This window comes from Crocuta crocuta, unplaced genomic scaffold, assembly GCF_008692635.1.
Source record: "Crocuta crocuta isolate KB4526 unplaced genomic scaffold, BGI_CrCroc_1.0 scaffold246, whole genome shotgun sequence".
Taxonomy (NCBI): Eukaryota; Metazoa; Chordata; class Mammalia; order Carnivora; family Hyaenidae; genus Crocuta; species Crocuta crocuta.
The window spans coordinates 5,681,629-5,701,310 of NW_027531902.1; the positions used below are offsets into that span (position 1 = coordinate 5,681,629).

The window sequence follows — 19,682 nt, forward strand, 5'->3', positions numbered from 1 at the left end:
TTAAATCCATCTTTAAAAAAAGGAGAAGGGGTACATATGGGAGGCAAAATATTCTCTTGAAGCCAACCGATATAGAGTTGCTAGAAGAAGCTGATTGTACACACAAGCTGCCTGGGGTCGGGAAGGGGAGGGCTGTTGATTCAGACACACGTGACAGCCTTTGGTGGACGGGCACAGGCAAAGCCCCACCGGGCCCTTCTTCCTCGTCAGGGTGGGGACTGAGCCAGCAGGGGCGGGGCTTCATCTTCCCCTTGGAACTGTCGTTTTGGTTCTCCTCCAAAAGCCTTCATCCAGATAAGAAGCCAATGACTGATTACAAAAATAAGAATAATTAAATTTGGCTCAAGAAATAGATTGTCCAACTGTTCTGCCTTGTTATTTTTTTCAATATCCAAGGCCTTTACAAAGAAAGAAACAAAAACACCTCTCAATCTTCCAACAAAAGTGAATTCTTTTTTTTTTTTTTTTTTTTTTTTTTTTCNAGAATGGCTGCAGATTGAGATATCAAAAATCTCAGAAAAATATATAATATATTTGTATATCTCTGTATGTCTATTATTTAAATTTCACATTCCTTTAAAAGTGGTTATTCAGTCAGTAGCTGCTGAAGGAGGCTCTTCTGCTGGGCCTGGGGGGTCTGTGGTCCTGCCGTGGGTTTTTGAGTTCCCAGTGGACCAGGCTGGTTCAGGTAAGGGTCCCCGCCTACCAGATTCACTGTACACTGGACGTCAGCAAACACCTGAACCTGTTGCACCTGCTGGAACACAAATAAAAGATGTGTTTAGACAGAAGGGCCTGCCCCCCCGGCTTATGAGTGGGTACTACTTGAAGTGGAAACTCACTAGAGCATTCCTCTAGTCTGTAGTCACCACAGAGAAGAACTCTTCTGTCTTCTTGTCCTACAAAAAGAAAATCGCTGCACTCATTTTGCTCAGGGTTCTGGAAAGTTCACACTTTAAAAAATAAAATCAAAATTGGAATGGTCAAGCCTCCTACAGGGTTGCCATCAATAATGAAAATAAGCATCATTGCTAATATTGCCAAGATTGGGAAAAGCCCAGTTTCAGAGTCTGGGTGTCCAGTGGTGGGTTTAAAAATCTAAGTGTGCATATATATGTGTGTGTGTGTGTGTATATATATATATTATTCAGAAACTGGTTACGAAAGCATTCTATGGATGACTTCAGTAGGATAAAAAAAACTTTATAATGTTAGAAAATTAAGGGCTTTAACCCAGTATTAGCAAAATAAAAACCACCACAACTCAGGACATCAGCGTTACTAAAGTTAATGTCCAGAAGATTTGTGTAGTATCTAAATCTACTCTTACATAGTTCTTTTACGTATTGTCTTTAGAATTACAGCAAAATATTAGTAGAACAATTTTATATTTAACTTCTTTTTCCTGATAGACAATTCATTTAAACACATGAGCTAAAAATAACAGTAAATTACCAGCTGAGAACAGTGTGAATTTTCCCTTTAGCTACTTTCACTAATAGTACATGTATTCCTTAAAAATGTCTAAAGTTGCACAGTTCTAGCATTTTCTATTGGGAAAACAAAGCCAGAAGTTAGTTCTTACAAACATCCTTATTAAAAAGTCATTTATGGAACTGATTAAAGCCAGTATCACACTTGCAAATGTTCCAGACCAAGAATGGAGATGCTCAAGCTTTTGGCAAACTTGTGCTTATGTTTAATAGGTACATGAAGTATTTTAGATTAATGATGCATTTTTTGGTCATTCACCACTAATTTATGTCAATTACACTCAGCTTTTTTGGAAAATTTTTCTATCCTACTTGAATAGAAGCTGTTTTCATCAACCTTCACGGGCCATATGTGAAATGTCCCAACCCCCAATTGGTGTATCAGTCCAGCCCCCAAGTCTTCTCCTCTTGACCCTTCTACACCTCCACCCTGCTCTCCCTCAGAGAAGACAGCCCTGAGTCTTCCCAGCCTGCTGGACTACACCTCTATTTATATTAGCATCATTTTTCTCCTTATCCTCTTCCTCACCTGGTTTCCCAAGTTTTGCTTCTTGACCCCACAGGCTCCCATCTGTCTTCCTCTTTTGGGTTCTTTTCTGTGCATCTAACGTACATCAACTCTCTGTCTGAGTCTATTCTCTGGCTATCTCTCTGTCTTCCCCTCACCTCTGTCCTCTAACTTCTCTTTCCTATAGCTCCACCCCTGGCATCCTCTCTCTCCACGTCAACAATGCCTCTACTAGCCTTTCTCCTGCTTCTCTATACTCTGTTCTTTCCCGGTTCTCTCCCGTCTTGCCTCCTCCCCGTCTCCACTCTCCAAATACAGGTGGTCCTCAATCCTCACTGAGCCCTTCTCTCTTGGTTCTCTTCCTTCTCCTTTTCTGTACATCTGTCTCTAGATTTGTATTTAACTTGCTTCCAAGCTTCTGTTTGACAAATACAAAAGCACTGGAGCAAATAGAGATCGCATGATGGGCTACAAGAGAAAGAAGATTCTGCCACTGAAACTTAGCATGAGCACAAGCTGTAGTGCTTGGAGGCACTGACTGATTAAAAAAAACCCCAGCATATACAATTTCATGTTTATGTGTTTCAACATATGAAATACTGGGCCAGAGTACAAGGTGTTTCTGTCCCCCTACACTTAAAAACATTCTTAATGAAGGCATGATCAAAGAAACTAGAGAGAAAATTTTGCTTCTTCAAAAAGAATGTTTTTAAGACAGTCTATTTTGAAATTTAAAAAAATCAAAAAGATTAAACCAAACTTCAGCCATTTTGAATTGCTACTTAAAAACAGGTGCCTGAGCCCAGACCTCAGAGGACTCCAGATGCTGCCACACCTTCACAAGACAGGCAGAGCAAGATGCACGCAAGCCTTACGATTTGCCAGGTGAGAGGAATGGCGTTGAGAGCAGGGTCCCAACCTCTTAAGATTCTCCGGCAGAGTTTTTACATCAATGCAAATGCTGTCTCAGAGCTCAAGAACTTGGTTGTTTAGTTTTCACTAGTCTGCTGAGCTGCCCAGTACATGTCTCTGTAGGTGTGAGACCTTGAACATCTTCCGATGAATGAAGACTTCACTTCCCCCATCACGGAATCCCCTGTTCACCTACATAGGCCTTAGATCCTCTTTCTTGGTGCCCTGACTATGGACACGGCTCCTATCTGCTCTTTTTCTTCATGAGGAGACTGCCCAGTGCTCCTTCTGTCCCTCAAGATGAAGCCTGAGCTAGTGTTTGTATCCCTGTGCTCCCTCAAGGGGACACTTACTTCACCTGTAGGACTCAATCCAAACCCAAGTTTAGCATTCAAAGCCCCCAGAAATTTGCCCCAATCTATTTTTACCAATTTTATTTCCTGTAAAATCTTATTACATAACTCTTTACCTTTAGTGGATTTGGTTTCCCAGGATTACACTAAGATGTTACTGTTTCCCTGTCCCTGTGCCCTCTACTCTCAATGCCCGAGATTTCCAGGCTCACTCCTTCCTCCAGCCTCCGACACTTTCTCCTTCATTTTGCCTTGCTAACTGTCCTCAAGGCCCAGTTCAGCTCCTGTGTAAATGCTCTTCTGACCTTCACAGCATTTTCTCTTTTAAACCTAATGGTTCTTGTTACTTGTAACATAAATTTGAATTTGCCTTTTTTGGTTATGTGACAATTTATGTGTAGATGTCTACATGTTTTATTGTTCAAGTGACAGGGCAGGAAGAGCATGAACTTTGGTTGTTTGAAATACGTGGGTCTGAATCTCAGCTCTGCCCCTTTCTAGCTTTGTGAACTGTGTGCGTAGTTAAATCTCCTCAGGTTCTGTTTCTTCATCTGTGAAAAACTGGAATACTACTCCCTTCATAGGGTTGTAGTGAGGCTTACATGAGATAAAGCAGACAGTGCGTAGTGCAGTACTGGGCAAATTTTAAGTGTTTCACAAAAGAAATTTCCTTTCCTCACTTCTCCCCACAGTTCACCTAAAGGGCAAACATGTCTCATGTTTCTTTGTATCTCGACCTTACCATAATGCCTGTACAATATTTTTAAAATACAGATTTATTAAGGCACTAACGACTAACCCAAAGTTACTAAAGTGGACTAAAACATCCAAAATCTCTAAATTTCTGTCAATACAGGAAAGTGGCCATCCTTGCCGTTTGTATTGTTTTGAAATGAATTTCTAAAACGAGGCAGGGTGTGCAGCAAGCATTCTGTCTTGTCTGAATTTACTGAGATCTTTTGAGGTACTTTGATTACACATGAGTTTTAGAATTGTGCTTATTTACAAAATAACAATTAGTGGCCACAATTTGTGATCCTTTATCCTGTTTAACCACTGGATTAAACCTTTTGAAAGCTTATCTCATTTAACACTTTCAACAATCCTATAAGCAGGTAACTTGTTAGTTCTGTTGGTTAAATAGCAGCTCAGGAAAGTTCTCTAACATGCCCGGGACGATATAGCTAAGAAGAGGAGAGCCAGCACCCACAGCCGGGTCTGACTCCCCACGTCAGGCTTTTAACCATGATACTGAACAAAGTTTCTCCTGTGCATCTAGAGTACACTTGGCAGCTCTGGGTTTAGAGTTTTCTTACTGACCTGGGTTCCATCTGTTTCTGTTTTGAGAAGGTCAGTGGATGCGAGCTGGTTGCAGTAGAGGCCTGTGTGTCTCAGTGCTGGATCATTTATCTATTAAAGATAAGCACAAGACCAAATTACAAGCACGTTGTTTAAGTTGAAGACCACATTCTTCAGTGAAAAATAATCTCACTGACAGAAAATAGGAGTGCAGCAGGAATAAAGGGCTCAGCAATTTACTGTGTTGTTAGAAGTCAGGACAGTGGTTCCCTTTGCAGGGGTGAAGAGTGACGTGTAAAGAGCATGAGGGGAACTCGGGTGTTACTGATAATGTTTTGTTTCTTGATCTGAATGGTAGCTTTAAAGATGGGTTCAGTTTGTGAAAACTCATTGACTTGTAGATCTTTCTGTATATTCTTGTATGATACTTCAATAAAAGTTAAATTCACACACACACAAGTTAATTAGCAAACAACGTCTTTTTCTCACCAAGATTCAGTAATAGGAATGAGATTTATCCTCTGCCTGAATCAACGAAAGGCCTGGACAAAATATATGAAGTGAAGGCACTCAAGACACTGGACAAACCCAAGGAATGAGAGTGACCCCTAAGAGGTGGGAAACAACTGAGGTGAATCCTACAATTGCCCCAGTCTCCTGTCTACAGAGAATTTCCAGGCTGTAGCCAGTGTGGGGAAAGGGAACCCAGGCAGAGCCTGATGGCTCTGTAAGTTGAGAAGACGCAGCTGGAAGTCTGAGATGGTCAAGGAGGCTAGAATTCACAGGCAGAATATCAGAGGAGGGGGAGCTACACAGAGAGAAAGCTTGGAAGATCTGCGGAGGGACCCCTTGAGCCTTCAACTTAGTACTGATCTGTTAATGGCTTTTAGGGAACTAGCCAAAGCAGAGGAAAGGGTCACCTGCGAAGATGCTGATGGAATAATTCCCAAAGGTCACACAGAGCTGGCAACAGGTCCTGACCTCACCAGCCAGAGTGGAAGTGGCATAATTCATATAGTATGGCGTATTAGAAATTTGCCTCAGTAGTAAAGTCACATGCGCTCTATACTGAACACTGCTCTGGTCCCATTAAGCAAAAAAGGAAGATCTGAAAAGACCAAACTGTTTCAAGTAACTTAACCATTTCCCAGAACAAAGCTCAAGAATGTAGGTGCATCACAAGATAAAATTCACATGTCTGGCACCCAATATAAAATTAACTGGCATGCAAATTAAATTAGCAGGAAAATATGACCGATGATGAAAAGAAAAGTCAATCAATTGAAACCAACTCTAAAATGATGCAGATGAATAGAATTGACAGGCAAGAATATTAAGATAGTTATTATAATAACTGTATTTCATATGTTCAAGAAGAGGAGAGACTAAACATGTTACAGGCATGGAAGATATAAAAGAGGTCCAAACTGAACTTCTGGAGAGGAAAATAGAATACCTCAGAAGAAAAATACACTGAATAAAATTAACAGATCAGACACTGCAAAAGAAAAGATTAGTGACCTTAAAGGTATAGCAATAGAAACTATCCCAAATCAAGCACACAGAGAAAAAAATAATTGACCTTTCATCCCTCCCCATCAGTGATCTGGGGGACAACTTCAAGTGGTCGTGTGTGTGTGTGTGTGTGTGTGTGTGTGTGTGTGTGTGTGTAGTTAAGAGTCTCTGAAGGAAAGGAGGTGGGTGGTGACAGAAAAAATATTTGAAGAAACAATGGTCAATATTTTTCCAAATTTGATAAAAATTATACATCCATAAATCAGGAAGCTTACTGAAGTCCCAGCATCAAGAACCATGAAAGCAATCATTAAGGCATACGGTACTCATGTTGTTTAAAACCAGTGACAAAGAGAATAATCTTAAAAAGCAGGCCAGAGAGGGAGAAAAATCAATCGTGTACAGAGGAACTGAGGTAAAATGCCAGCAGATAACTCATCAGGGATAATGCAGTGGAGCAACATCTCCAAAGTACTGAAAGCTAAAACTAAAGCCAACCTAGAATTCAGGGGAAAAAAGCCTTTCAAAGATGAAGGTAAAACAAAAGCTCTTTAACACATACAAAAGCTGACGGAATTCATCAGCAGCAGACCATAAAAGATTTAAGTGAGCAACTTCAGGCATAAGGAAACTGATACCAAGCTGCAAATTTGGATCTACACAAAGGAAGAAAGAATACTGGAAATGGTGACATGGGTAAATACAGAAGGCTTCTTAAATTAAAAATATATGTCTAATTGTTTAAAGTAAAAGAATGTGAGGTATATGACATAGGTAGGCACAATACGTATGAGAGCGATAGCAGAGGAGGGGAGAAATGGGAGTGAACAGCTGTGAGGTTCTTATGTACAAGGTGATATAACAGCGCTTGGAGGTACATGGCAATAAGTTAAAGATGCATGCTCTGAACTCTGAAGCAACTGCTAAAATAACAAAATGAAGGCATATATAGTTAATAAGCCAACAAAAGGGATAAAATGAATTAAAGTATTCAATTAAACCCCAAAAAGGCAAGATATAGAACAAAGAGAAAACAAGATGAGATATTTAAGTTCAACCATAACAATAATCACATTAAATGTCAATGGGCTAATGACCACTCCAATTAAAAGGTGCAGACTGTCAAACTGAATAGGAAAGCAAAGACCCAGCTATATAAGAAATATGCTTTAAGTATAATATTCTAATTACTGAATAATAAGGACAAGGACAAGACACAACACTAGGTCTTCTTTTTTGCTATAGGTAAATAAATCACTAAGTCATTGATTTTCTCCCCCTGCTAAACTCCTGAGGGACTTACTGTATCAAGTAGGGGGGACGGTGAATGCAAAGTTAAAAACATTTTTTTTTAATTAAGAAAAAAACCTCGTATCAAAAAGGAATTCTATAGAAAAGATAATCCATGTTTAAAGGTTTGTAAGATTTGCTATAAATTATAGCTACATGGTCACAGTCTAGTCACCTGTCTCCTTTGTGGTTGCTGAAAATGAGAACAGCAACTATAGGGAATTACCCCAATGACCTTAAGCATCATTCTGAATTTAGTCATTCTATCCTTAAAAATCTTCAGGAGGCTCCAGGATAAACTCAAAAGCATTCAGATGGATTGCAACACCCCTAAAAAGCTTATCATATATATTCTGCTTTAAATATAATATAAATGTCCCCTTAACATTCATTAGACTTTCAACCTCTATTCCTGCCTAGATTATGCTGTGGCAACCAGTCTTGAATGTTCTTTTCTATTCTCTTTTTTTTAGGCAAATCTTCCAAGAAGCCTTTCCTAATCAGGCGGTTTTTCTTTTAAACCCCCAGCAGTTAATTGTACATCCTCCTAATCTGACATAAATATGTATGGTGCTATGGACGGCCTTCTCTCACACAGCGGTTTTGTCCGGTTATTCAACTGATCCTTTGTTCATGTCGTATCTCCCCAACTTGTCAGTATTATCTCCCACAGAACTAGCTTTGTATACAGTAAGTAGTGAATAAGGGTTTGTTAAATGGAAAGAGAAAAATGAAGAAAATGTGTTCAGAATATAAAGGGATATGTTCCGAGCCAATGTATTCTATGTATCATCTCATAATAAATGTAAAACACTAAAATCTCTTGAGACTAAAATCTTAGAAGGTCTGTCAAAATTTTCCACTGTATATCATAAGAGAGGCTAATTACCAAAAGATAGTGGGAAATAGTGAAGGAGTGCATCTTTCCCCTCAGTGTTACTGAGAAATAATTAGCACAAGTCACTGTGTGGCGCACTTATTTCTGACAAGTAACTGCGAACACACCTGATTTTCCCTCGGATAACAACTTATGGTGTGTGGTGTACGTACCAGCTGTACCACTTACCTGCTCAGGGCACACAGTGTTCATTCCTGGCATCTGCAAAGAGCTCATCTGCATCTGGCCCATCATCGGGTTCATGTTCTGAACATTTGTGTTTCCGCCTGCCATGGACACGGTGATGCTCATATTGTTGTACAGTCCGGGCTGCGCAGGTGTGGGCTGGCTCTGGACAGCTTGACTGAACACACTGTTAACTCAAAAACAATCCCAATTACATCCACGGATTGTGAACATGGGGGTAAGTGGACTGGACTCTGGTTCTTAATTATTAGATGAAATTCCAAAGAAAATATTAATACATTTTTGAATTATGTGTAAGACTTTATCTTATTACCATATATAAAAACTGAGTATAATTCAGATGAATTTTGAACTCTACCCAGAGCATTTAATAATACAGAACTCATTTTAAGTTACAATTATCTGGGGCACCTGGGTGGCTCAGTCAGTTAAAGTGTCCGACTTTGTCGCAGGTCATGATCTCACAGTTCAAGGGTTTGAGCCCCACATCGGGCTCTGTGCTGACAGCTCAGAGCCTGGAGCCTGGTTCAGATTCTGTATCTCCCCCGCTGACCCTCCCCTGCTCACGCTGTCTCTCTCAGAAATTAAAAAAAAAAAAAAAGTTACAATTATCTGGCCTAGGATCAGAGTTGTAAGCCCCAATTAGCTGAAAAATTAAGAAAGTTTTCCACTTAAGTAAATCTTCCAGATAACTGAAGTTTACTCATTTAACCATCAAAACCATTCTATAATTTGTTACATCATTCTATATTCCTAAACAGAGAATATTCTATTTAAGCAAAATGCCTGGGATATTTATCAATCCTCAATAGATGTTCACTGAATAAACAAGTTCAAAGATGGGATTCTTATATTGTGATTGCTTGTATATCTTCTTAGACTTTGTGTTTTCTTCCACTTATTCCTGGTCTCTCTGATGAATAAGTAAATATCTGATGAATCAGTGACTTATGGACATGGGTTATTACTCAGTGTTGTCAATGGATGAGGTTCAGACTGCTTATTTATAGATTTTTCTGGTACCTACACCAATGTTTTTCTAATTGTAGTCCAGAGAGCATCTGCAAGAGAATTTCCTGGGACTTGTTGAAAACTGGAAGGCCGCTATGCTTACCACTCTACCACCAATGCCGGGACTTATTAAAAATGGGGACTCCCAGGCCTTACTCCAGCCCTAGTGAATCACAGTTTCTGAGGGTGGGCACAGAAATTTGCATTTCTAACTATCTATGCATATTAAGACTCAAGGGCCTTTATTCAGTGTTTTAGAGCTTGATGTCATTTCTCAAGGTTTCAGCTTCTGGATGCTTTCTATATGCTATAAACTAAGAGGAATATAACCAGATATGTTTATTTGGCAAATTTAAATGTTTAAAGATTTCAAAGGTCTTCTCAGGCCTAACCACAGCTTTATGTCTTCTCTAGAAGCAAAATGCAAGCGCAATTATGTTTTTCAGTGGGCTTGTTTTACAGACTTCCTTCTTCACGGCCTTGTTCTGGACTGCTGTTATACAGAGATCTTAAATGTTAAACCGGGTTCTCTTAGTCAGTAGACTAGTATGGAATAAACTCCAAGTAAATACATCTGGAAACTTTGTATTTGAACCCCCAAATTCTAAATGATACAGATACACACATCTAAGAGAAAATTATATGAGCTGTGTCTTTTGTAAGTTCTACAAAACATCAAGTGTTTGATGATTATCAGTTGTTAAACAATAAGATGCTGGTAAAATTCCACCTCTTTTAATGTGAATTCTGAAGAATTTGATTTCTAAAAATTATGTACCCCATCAATGGCTTATCCATTCCTTGCTAGATCCTGGGAGGTAAGCAGGATGTACTGACATTTATAGTTTCCGGTAGATTAAGGCAATCATACTAAAATTAACAGGCCAAGAAACAGCCTATTCATCATGTCTGAAGAAAAAGTAGCAAAATTTCCCCAAGTAATTATAAAACACAGATGCTCAAAGAAAATTACATGCCGAGGAAATGGTCAATAATACATCTTTGAGCCATTAATGTCTGTACAGTGTGTATGCTTGTACAGCGTCCCCACAACTAAAGGTGAGGGAAAACCCATTAGCTGGCCGCCCATTTTCTAATGAGAACATTTCTGCCGCAGACGTCTAATGCTCATTTGTCAACGGACACATAAATCACCACTGTGGGGGCTCAGCTCAGGGCTATGTACGCTAATGCACACAGAAGCTCCAAGGGCTGCAATGATGTCATACTTAGTGAAAAAAAGTTTCAGATTTAATTTCTTTTCACATTTTATACTTGGGACTTCTATTCACTTAAGTTCTTTCAGACTGCTCTTGCCAATAGTTCCATTTCAATTTCTCCCATTATGGGAAGACCACACCCTGCTGCAGCATAACTCATTCTTCCAGGTCTCAGAGGGACTGCAGGCTTCACTGGCACCTTCGCCTGTGCAAAGAAGCCCTCCCTCCGGGTGCTTTCTACGTCGCCCAGGGGCAACCACTCGGGTCTCTGTAGGCTAGCCCCAGGCTTCTGGTAGTCCCTGAATCATGGTTGGGTGGGGGAGAGGTAAGGATGAAGACTTCCGGCCTGAAGTTGCTTCCATAGATACAGGTATTAACAAGCAGGGAGGCACTCCAGGTCAATTAAGTCTAAAAAGGAAGGGTTAAGAAACAGGCCTTCCTAGCCTTTAAGATGCTAATAAGCACTAGGATTCTCCAGAGCGATTAGTGTTACACAGAAACCTGCACTGTTCCAGGACAAAGAGGCTGGCTTTAACCCTTTATTTGTCTTGCCACCGAAGAGGTAATGGAAAAGAATCACATTACACTGTCTCTGAACCCTATTACATCATTCTACTAAATGAGTCTTTGTTTAGTGTTTTACTTCTCTCCTCCCACTCCTGTCACCAAGTGGACTCGCGGTAACTCGACACCAAGTGCGGTTTTCCCCTGCTGCTGTGGCATCTTGCGCCGTGCGATACAGTGAGTGGTCACAAAACACACGCACGCGGCCTGCGTCCACTAATATGCTTTTACATGTGAAACAGAAAAGCAAGTGTGAATGCTTGAAGAGTTGATCTATTTTCTTTTGGCAAAGTCAAGGTTCACAAAAACTGTTTAAGTGCAATAAAAATCCAAGTCCGCATTTGAATCTGAATCCAAGAAGTGACTGAGGCGGGAAAGGGAATCTCTGTACCCATTCATTCAACAGATGTACATTAAGTGCTCACCTGTTCTTAAGGACGGACATACTCAAGTAAACAAAAACAAAGTCCTTGCTTTTAGGATCATTATATTCTAGTTGGAGGAGGCAGACCATAAACAAACAGACTAACACACAATATGCCAGGTGCTATGAAGAGAAATAAAGAAGGGAGAGAAGGGATCAGGGGGTAGGAAATGCTGTTGTTTTGGAAATGATGGTCAGGGAAGTTTAATATGGTGACATTTAATATCTGTGTCTAATAAGGTGACATTTAAGGAGGGACTTGAAGTGTGAGAGCACAAACCGTGTGGCTACTGTTGAGAAGAACATTCCAACAGAGGGATTTAAAAATGCAAAGTCCCTGAGTTTGCAATGTACTTGGCACATGTGAGGAGCAGAAGAATAAACAGACACCAGTGTGGCAGACTGAGTGATGGGAATAGCAGCTGAGGTCAGAAGGAACAAGATTCTGTGGGCTGCACAGGCCCCGTATCGCATTTTGAGTAAGTCGGTGAGCTTTGAGTAAAGGACTGACATACTGCTCATGTTCTGAAAGCATCACTCTGGCTGCCATGCGGAGATTACACAGCAGTGGAACGAGGGTGGAAGCAGGAAGCAGGTGATGGGAGGCTACTGCACAGTCCCGGAAAATGACGACGGTGACTCACACTAAAGTGTACAAGTGGGACAGGTAAGAAGTGAGAGCCGCTGAGAAGCTGATGTGATTTGCTGATGGGATGTCTGATGTGGGATGTGAGGAAAAGAGAAGAGGTTTTCTCCTGAATAATTGGAAGAATGAGGTTGTCATTTACGGAGATGGGGAAAGAAGGGGAGGAGCGGGTTTTGGGGAGAAGAACGAGGTAAGTTTTAGGTGCCTATCAGATTTCTGACTGGGATGCTCACTGAGCAGCTGCACATCCACTATGATGTTCAGGGGAGAAGGCAGGGCTGGAGATTTAAATTGGGGAGTCCTGAACAGCGACATGGGCATTTATAGCCCTAACAGTGGATGGTATAACCAAGAGAACAAGTAGACAGAATGAGCTCTGAGGCCTTCATATGGAGGTCAGAGAGATGACAAAGACCTAGTGGAGGACACCAAGATACGATGACAGTCACCTTCCTCCAGGGAGAAATTTGTTCCAGAAAGCAAATGGAGAAGGGGCTTCAAGAAAGAATAAGTGCTCAAATATATCAAATGCTACCAACAATCCCTGCATTGGCATGGTACAGGACACTGCTGACCTTGACAAGAATACTTCTGGAAAAGTGGTAGGGATGAAAGCCTGACTGGCCAACAAGGAATGGAAGGAGAGGTAGCATCAGAGTATAATCTTTTAGGGAATTTAACTGTAAAGTGGGGAGCGGACCTGGCAGCAGGACTGTGCTTTTACCAGGGCACATTTCACTGCTTATGTGTGGGTATGGAGCTAGAGTTTAGTTGGATTTATAATCACGGACCATGGACTCTGAATTTAGGAAGCTGGGATTAGAACACATTAGGAGACTACCTTGTTCCTGCATGTTACACAGATGGTTCCATTTCTACCTAATTCACACACAGTCCTCACTAAAAGCTGTGCAGTTCTCAAAAGGGAAGACTTCCTCTCACCTTTCAGTGAACTTTAATAAGAGAATAGGGTCTTAAGTTTTCAACTTTAACTGCCTTACTTATTATGTTGTCAGATCAAACGGCTTCCCTGTCATTAGAACCAAGACACAACCTAATTAAAACCCTTACAAAACTCAAGTGAAGTGTGAAAAGTTCAGCAGCCAGGATTCGGGGGGAAAATGACGTTCGTGAGACGATCCTAAGCAGAATGGGCAAGATGAGGCCACTGAAGATCTTGAGATTCAAAAAGCTGGCTGAGGCACAACAGGCTTAGAAGCCTCAGAACGTTTGCTGTTGCTACGAGAGCTTTCAAACGTGCTGAGAAGGGTGAAACCTGTGTGCCCACTATTCAGCTCTGGTGAATTCTTATGTTTTACCATTCTTCCTTTAGAGTTTTAGATTTTTTAAAGTAGAGGGCTTGAACTCATGACCCTGAGATCAAAACCAGAGCTGAGATCAAGAATAGGATGCTTAACCAACTGAGCCACCCAGGCATCCCTAAGACTTTTAGGATTTTTAAGTGTTTTTTATAAAGAACAACTTTTTTTTTTTTTAAAGTACCCATTTCTACATCTGTTGCAGGGAAGCTCTGTTACATATAGGTGTTGATCACATTCTTCAGGTGTGCTGGGGGTGGCAGGGAGAGGTTGAGTGAGGGCCATTAGGACACTTTTTCGTACTGTAAACATACAAATTTGCCTTAAAAATGACTTGAAACTTAAAAGGACTTAAAAGTCATTATTTCTCTTTGCTAAAACACAAAGCTCAGTTCCATGAACTTGCAAATGGCAGGAGCTGATAATCTTCTATTTGGATTGTGAAGGCAGGCGTGCTCTGTGCTGCAGAGGATCAGGGATGATGCGCATATATAAAAACTGTCCCTTACTTGTTGTTTCCCATTGCTCCTTGCTGCCAGGCCTTCATGTCTGGTGACTGGTACCCAGAAGTGGGTGGAGTCTGCTGGAGCAGAGAGCTCTGAGGAGGAGGGATTGGCATCGGCACCATGGAGCTCCCAGGGCTTAGAGATGGAGCAAAGCTGGCCTCACCTTGGGGAACCATTCCTGCAAATTGACACAAATTAATTTAAGTGAATACACTATAAATTTATTAACCCCATACAAGAGAAAAACCCCACAAGGATCTGACATACTAGAAGTTAGAAACAGCCTATTCAACAGAGTAGGGAAAACATTTCAGTCTCTTCAAAATAAGGCAGGAAGTTTCAGTATAAACAGACAAGTAAACATAAAATAAGCTTGGAAGAATGCTTTCTAGTAATGGAGCTATTGATTTGGGTACCAGGATTACGCATGATTTTCTTTCTGCTCTTGTTTACATGAATTTTTAAGTATAAAGGCACATATGTAACATTATCTGTGTCATAAAAATAATTTAGAAAAGGAAAGGTAAGACAAATGCATGTATGAAATGAAAAATGAGAAAGTTTTTCTGTCCATTCAGTCACCTTTGTGGGCTCTTCTTCCTTTCCCTGTCCTTTCTTTTAAGCTTTATTGAGCTATAATCTACATAAAAGCATGCTGACATTTTGATTGCACTGAATTATGAGATCAATTTAGAGTGAATTCAGAATCTTTTCAGTCTTTTTCTGATTTCATTTTGTACAGTTTCTATTGTTAGATCTTCAAATTCACGAATCTTTTCTTTAGTAATGCCTAATCTCCTTTTTAATCTCATCGACTATACTTTTCATCTCAGTGTCCTTTTTGTCTCCAGAAGTTTGACTTTGGTTTTATTTATATAATCCTTACCTTTACTTAATATGTGCAAGCTTTCCTCAAGTTTCTTGACCATAGAGAATAAATGTATAATTATTACAAATTATACATTGAGACAATTATATGTCTCAATTCCTGTCCACTAATTCTATCATTTGTGTGATTTCTGGGTTAGTTTTGATTTTTCTTCTCATTATTGGTTTTATTACCTTGCATCTTTGTGTGCCTGGTAATTAAAAAGATCAGATCCCAGACCTTGTGGATTTTACCTTGTTAGGTAGTGGATTTTTAAAAGTCCTTTAACTATTTTCAAACTTTGTCTGGGTTGTAGTTAGATCACATGGAGACAGTTTAATTCTTTTGGGTCTTGTGCCTCAAGAGACAAAAGCAGAGTTTAGGGCATATTTTTCCCTGTTACTGAGGCAAAACCCTTCTGATCATTCTACTTGACATCCCATGAATTATGAGGTTTTCTGTTCTGGCTGGTGGGAAGAGAAGTTGGCCCTGTGCGAACTGTGTAAATTGTTCTTTATAATCTTTCCTGGTAGTTTTCCCTAGCATTGGTTTGTACACACACACACACACACACACACACACACACACACAACCTGAGTGGGACCCTATGCACATCTCTGTGGCTCTCTGTGTGACTCTCTCTTTCCTGGTCCTGTGCCCTGAGACCTCTAGTTGCCTTGGCTTTCCTGGACTCCCAGCTCCCTGGGCTCGACTTAGAGAAACCACTGGCTCCTGCTGGCTTCTCTCTCCATGCAGCATGGTCTGGACCATTTCAAAAACTATAGTTCAATGTACTTTGATTTTTTTGTTTGTTTCAGATGGGAGAATAAATCTGGTTCCTGTTACTCCATCTTGGGCAAAAGTGGAAGAGCATAACAATTTAAAAGAGTAAAAATGGATTTCTTTTCTAGGACTTCTGTAATGCTAGCACTTTGTATTTTTTTCCTGTATACATTTCATAGTTAAATACTTTCAAGGTACTGAAAAGTTATAAAGGTACAGAAAAAAATAATGTCATAATTTGATTATAGTTTAGTTTAATTCCTTCAAAGCTTCCTTCATAAAATATTGCACAATTTTGTGACCTGCTTCTTTCCCTTATGATTATAACATAAGCATGTTTCTGTGTTCTTAATGTCTCTTTGTAAATATAATTGCATATTCTGTGTTTTGCCATTGTTATGATTTTTCTTTTTTTGTTTGGTTAATTTGGCTATAAATGTAGTTAACTTATCCAATTTTGTTTTTTTAATAGGCTATAATTTTATTTTTTAATTTTTTAAATTTTTATTTTTTTATGTTTTTATTTATTTCTGAGAGAAAGAGAGCATGAGCAGGGGAGGGTCAGAGAGAGAGGGAGATACAGAATCTGAAGCAGGCTCTAGGCTCTGAGCTGGCAGTCAGCATAGAGCCCGAAGCGGGGCTTCAACCCACGAACCGTGAGATCATGACCTGAGCTGAATGAAGTCAGACGCTTAATCGACTGAGCCACCCAGGTGCCCCTATAGGCTACAATTTTTAAAATATTTAAAATTTTCTGTGAAAGCTGAGCTTGTAGACTTCCTATTGTTTTTTCTTTCATTATATGTTTAATAACTTTTTTTTGGTAAAGATTTATAAATAAAGCTACATATTTTCTCTCTGCTGCTTTCTCCATGTGTAATTTAACTTCTGATAAATATCTGACTCAGAATATACGGAGAACTTGTTTTCATCTATGACTCTAGAAGATGGTTTTTACCCCCAACATCTTCATTTATATGTTGACTACCTGCACACATTCTAAATTTTAACCATTCTGGTTGTGATCTTTGAAAAGATACTTCTCAGTTCCTAATCCATTTTTAACCTCATTAATGATGAAATAATTTCTTCCAGAAAAACATGTATGTAGGAGGGAGAAAAGATATTTATTGTATTCAGGACATTATTCTGTAAAATCAAAGTTAAACAGTAAGTAAGAGATTGCAAGTATATCGGCATACTTTTGACATTTCTTTCTGGACTCATCTCACATTCTGTTTTCCTTATCAGATGACCTACTTTTAGAAGGAAGAATCAGCTTGTGAATAATAACTGGAGGGATAGTCAGAGTTCTGATTCCGGCTCGGCTACCACATTGGACCTTGGGATTCCTTGGACTAGACAATCTCGTTCCTTCCAGTTTAAAATTTCTACAATTCTGTCTTTGCCTAGGCCATGCTAAGTATCCCTGCTGGACCATAAATAGCATCACAGCCATTTGGCAGCAGCAACTAGAATGGGGATTCATCCTTCCATTCATTTACTTCTTCAAAGATTCATAGAGCAGCTACTCTCTCCACTAGATCACTGTGCTAAGCAACAGAGAAACTAAAAAGGGTAATACTTTGCTCAGTCAAGGACCTTGCTATGTAAAAAGGCAGCTAGGTGAACAAGTGACTATAAGACAGGGTGATGGATGCTTATAATTGGGAGCACTTAGGGAAGGCTTCCCAGAGGAGGCATCTTTGGAAGAGGGGAGGAACAAGAATGAGGCAGGTGAATGAAGGATATTGCTTTGAGAGAGGGGATTCAGGATGTACAAGGCCTAGTAAGTAGAGACAGTAAGGTATGTATTCTTCCTTGGAACTTGAAAAGTCTGTTACAACTGGAACACTGACACATGCAGAGAAGGGAAAGAGGAATTGATGAGTCCAGCTTTGGACAAGTTGAGTTTGGGTGCTGGTCAAAAGAAAATTCAAGTATGTCTGTCATCAGGCAGCTATGCACAAGAGCCAGGAGATCTGGTTAGAGATACAGGAGAGTCTTTAGCATGACGAGGTCACTGAAGCCACAGGAGTAGATGAGATCACTTAGGAGGAATGAGTGGGGTAGCGTGTTTACTATAGTTCACAGAAGAGGGAACTGTGGGCTGGCTTCAAGGAATTCATGAAGTGGGTAAAACATTTTGTAAAAATTTCCATCATATTTACTTTAAATATCACCTTAGTATAAAATAAATTTTAAACGTCTAATTCTGTTCTTGTGCACTCATCATTAAGGCATGATGGTCTAGAAATGTTTGTGGTTTTCAGAAATAAAAGGAAGTATACTCTGTCATTACTATTACCCACATGTTCCTTCATTTACTGTGGGCCTATATTGAAAAGATGCCAAAGCAAAGGACTAAAGTTAATGAATTCAACCTTTGGCTTTACTATCATCAATGAACACAATCAACTTTTTCTGCAAAGGGATAGATAGGAAATATTTCTGGTTTTGCAGGCTACAAGGTTTCTGGTACAATTACTCAACTCCATCAACTACAGATGACACTATGTAAACCAATGAGGATGATTATGTTACAATAAAACTTTATATATAAAAATACGTGGTAGCCTTGATTTTATTTTATTTTTTGAAAGAAGGCCTCATTTGCAAAGGTTGAAACATTTCCAGAACTTGAATTTGTATTCCCACGAAACCTGGTGTTGAAGATTTCTACCAGGTTTGCTAATAATGTTGGAATGGGTTTATAACTTAGAACAGTGGAAGAATTAAAAACATTGCCTCTTTAAATGTTCTTTTGCTCTCCAGAAAAAGTGACAACCCACCCCATTATTTGGAAGCAGTTCAGGGAAGAACTGAAAGCTCTGTCATTCATTTCAATTTGCACCTGGATGAAAACACTACTCTCTCACGTGCACACAGCGTCTGGATTCTTTTTGTAGTATGAATGCTAACTTTATCAAAGTTGAATTCTTATTTTGTGAAAAGCATTTTCTGCTAATCAAAATTTGGACTAGAAGGAAAATCTGGGTACCAGATAAAGCCTTACAAAGGGGAGCACCACATCCAGCTGTGTGGCTTAGAGAAGAAGTAAGCTCCGCCCACTCATTATCTTAGTCACTGTGTGTAGAAGGACATGGCAACAGGTCACAGACCAGACCCACAACTCTGAAAGAAATCTTGTCAATTTCACTGGAAATGGGGTTTTAAAGCCCTGCTTTTCTAGGTGGCTTTGTTAAGGAACGGGAGCAGGATAGGAAGTTCTTTCTTGGCTTTCCAGAGAAGAGGTGCTAAAGAGCATGACTGAAAATTGATAGAAGTACTGTTTGTATTTTTTTTTTTAAGAGAAAAGAGTCTTTGGGGAATTTACTAATGTCTGGCTTACTCACAGCTATTTCTTTTTTGCCAATGAATGAGATAATCTTTTGATTTGAGGCTCTGTAATCAATATGATGAATACAATTCTATGTGCTGTCTGCGCTAAGGTGCCTTTTGAAGAGGAGTGGGGAAAGAGATAACTAATGGAGTCTTCTAATGTCGGGAGGAAGTACTTCTGTAGGCTAGAATAAAGTGAAAAAGCCTTGTCAAGTTCTTTGCATACAGAAATAATAAGACAAATGAAAGTGGCCTTCAAAAGGCTCAGACGATATTATAATTAGAATATGGATTTATAATCCTGTTCTTGCCTATACAGCTATTGTCAGTGATACAAGCCAGCCAAAGATGACTTCACTGTCTTGAGGACAAAGGCACTGATGTGACATAATTCTGAGTAAAAGGTCTTAGAGAATTCTGGTGCTGTCTGACACCAGTCTCCCTAGATAACTTCATTTGATAGTCACAGGATTTTAGCACTTGTTGCCACCAGAAAGAAAGACTAAGTTGATTTGGCTGTCAAAGTTGATAAGCATATTGCCATG

At 39.7% G+C, this 19,682-nt stretch overlaps 1 protein-coding gene across 5 annotated transcripts in view; it reads right to left on the bottom strand.

Moving 5' to 3' along the window:
- Nucleotides 1–488: 488 nt before the first annotated feature.
- Nucleotides 489–19,682, bottom strand: part of NCOA1 (nuclear receptor coactivator 1) — a 214,653-nt gene continuing 195,459 nt past the window's right edge. For 2 of the 5 annotated variants that reach the window (XM_077774063.1, XM_077774062.1), the window contains 4 exons: nt 14,148–14,322; nt 8,437–8,620; nt 4,587–4,676; nt 489–757 (listed from right to left, as the gene is read on the bottom strand). In XM_077774063.1, the coding sequence (XP_077630189.1) occupies nt 587–757; nt 4,587–4,676; nt 8,437–8,620; nt 14,148–14,322 (620 nt within the window). In that variant the 3' untranslated portion in view covers nt 489–586. Of the gene's footprint in view, nt 758–842; nt 900–4,586; nt 4,677–8,436; nt 8,621–14,147; nt 14,323–19,682 lie in introns of all 5 variants that reach the window. The other 3 variants (XM_077774065.1, XM_077774066.1, XM_077774064.1) reach the window with 3 other exon arrangements.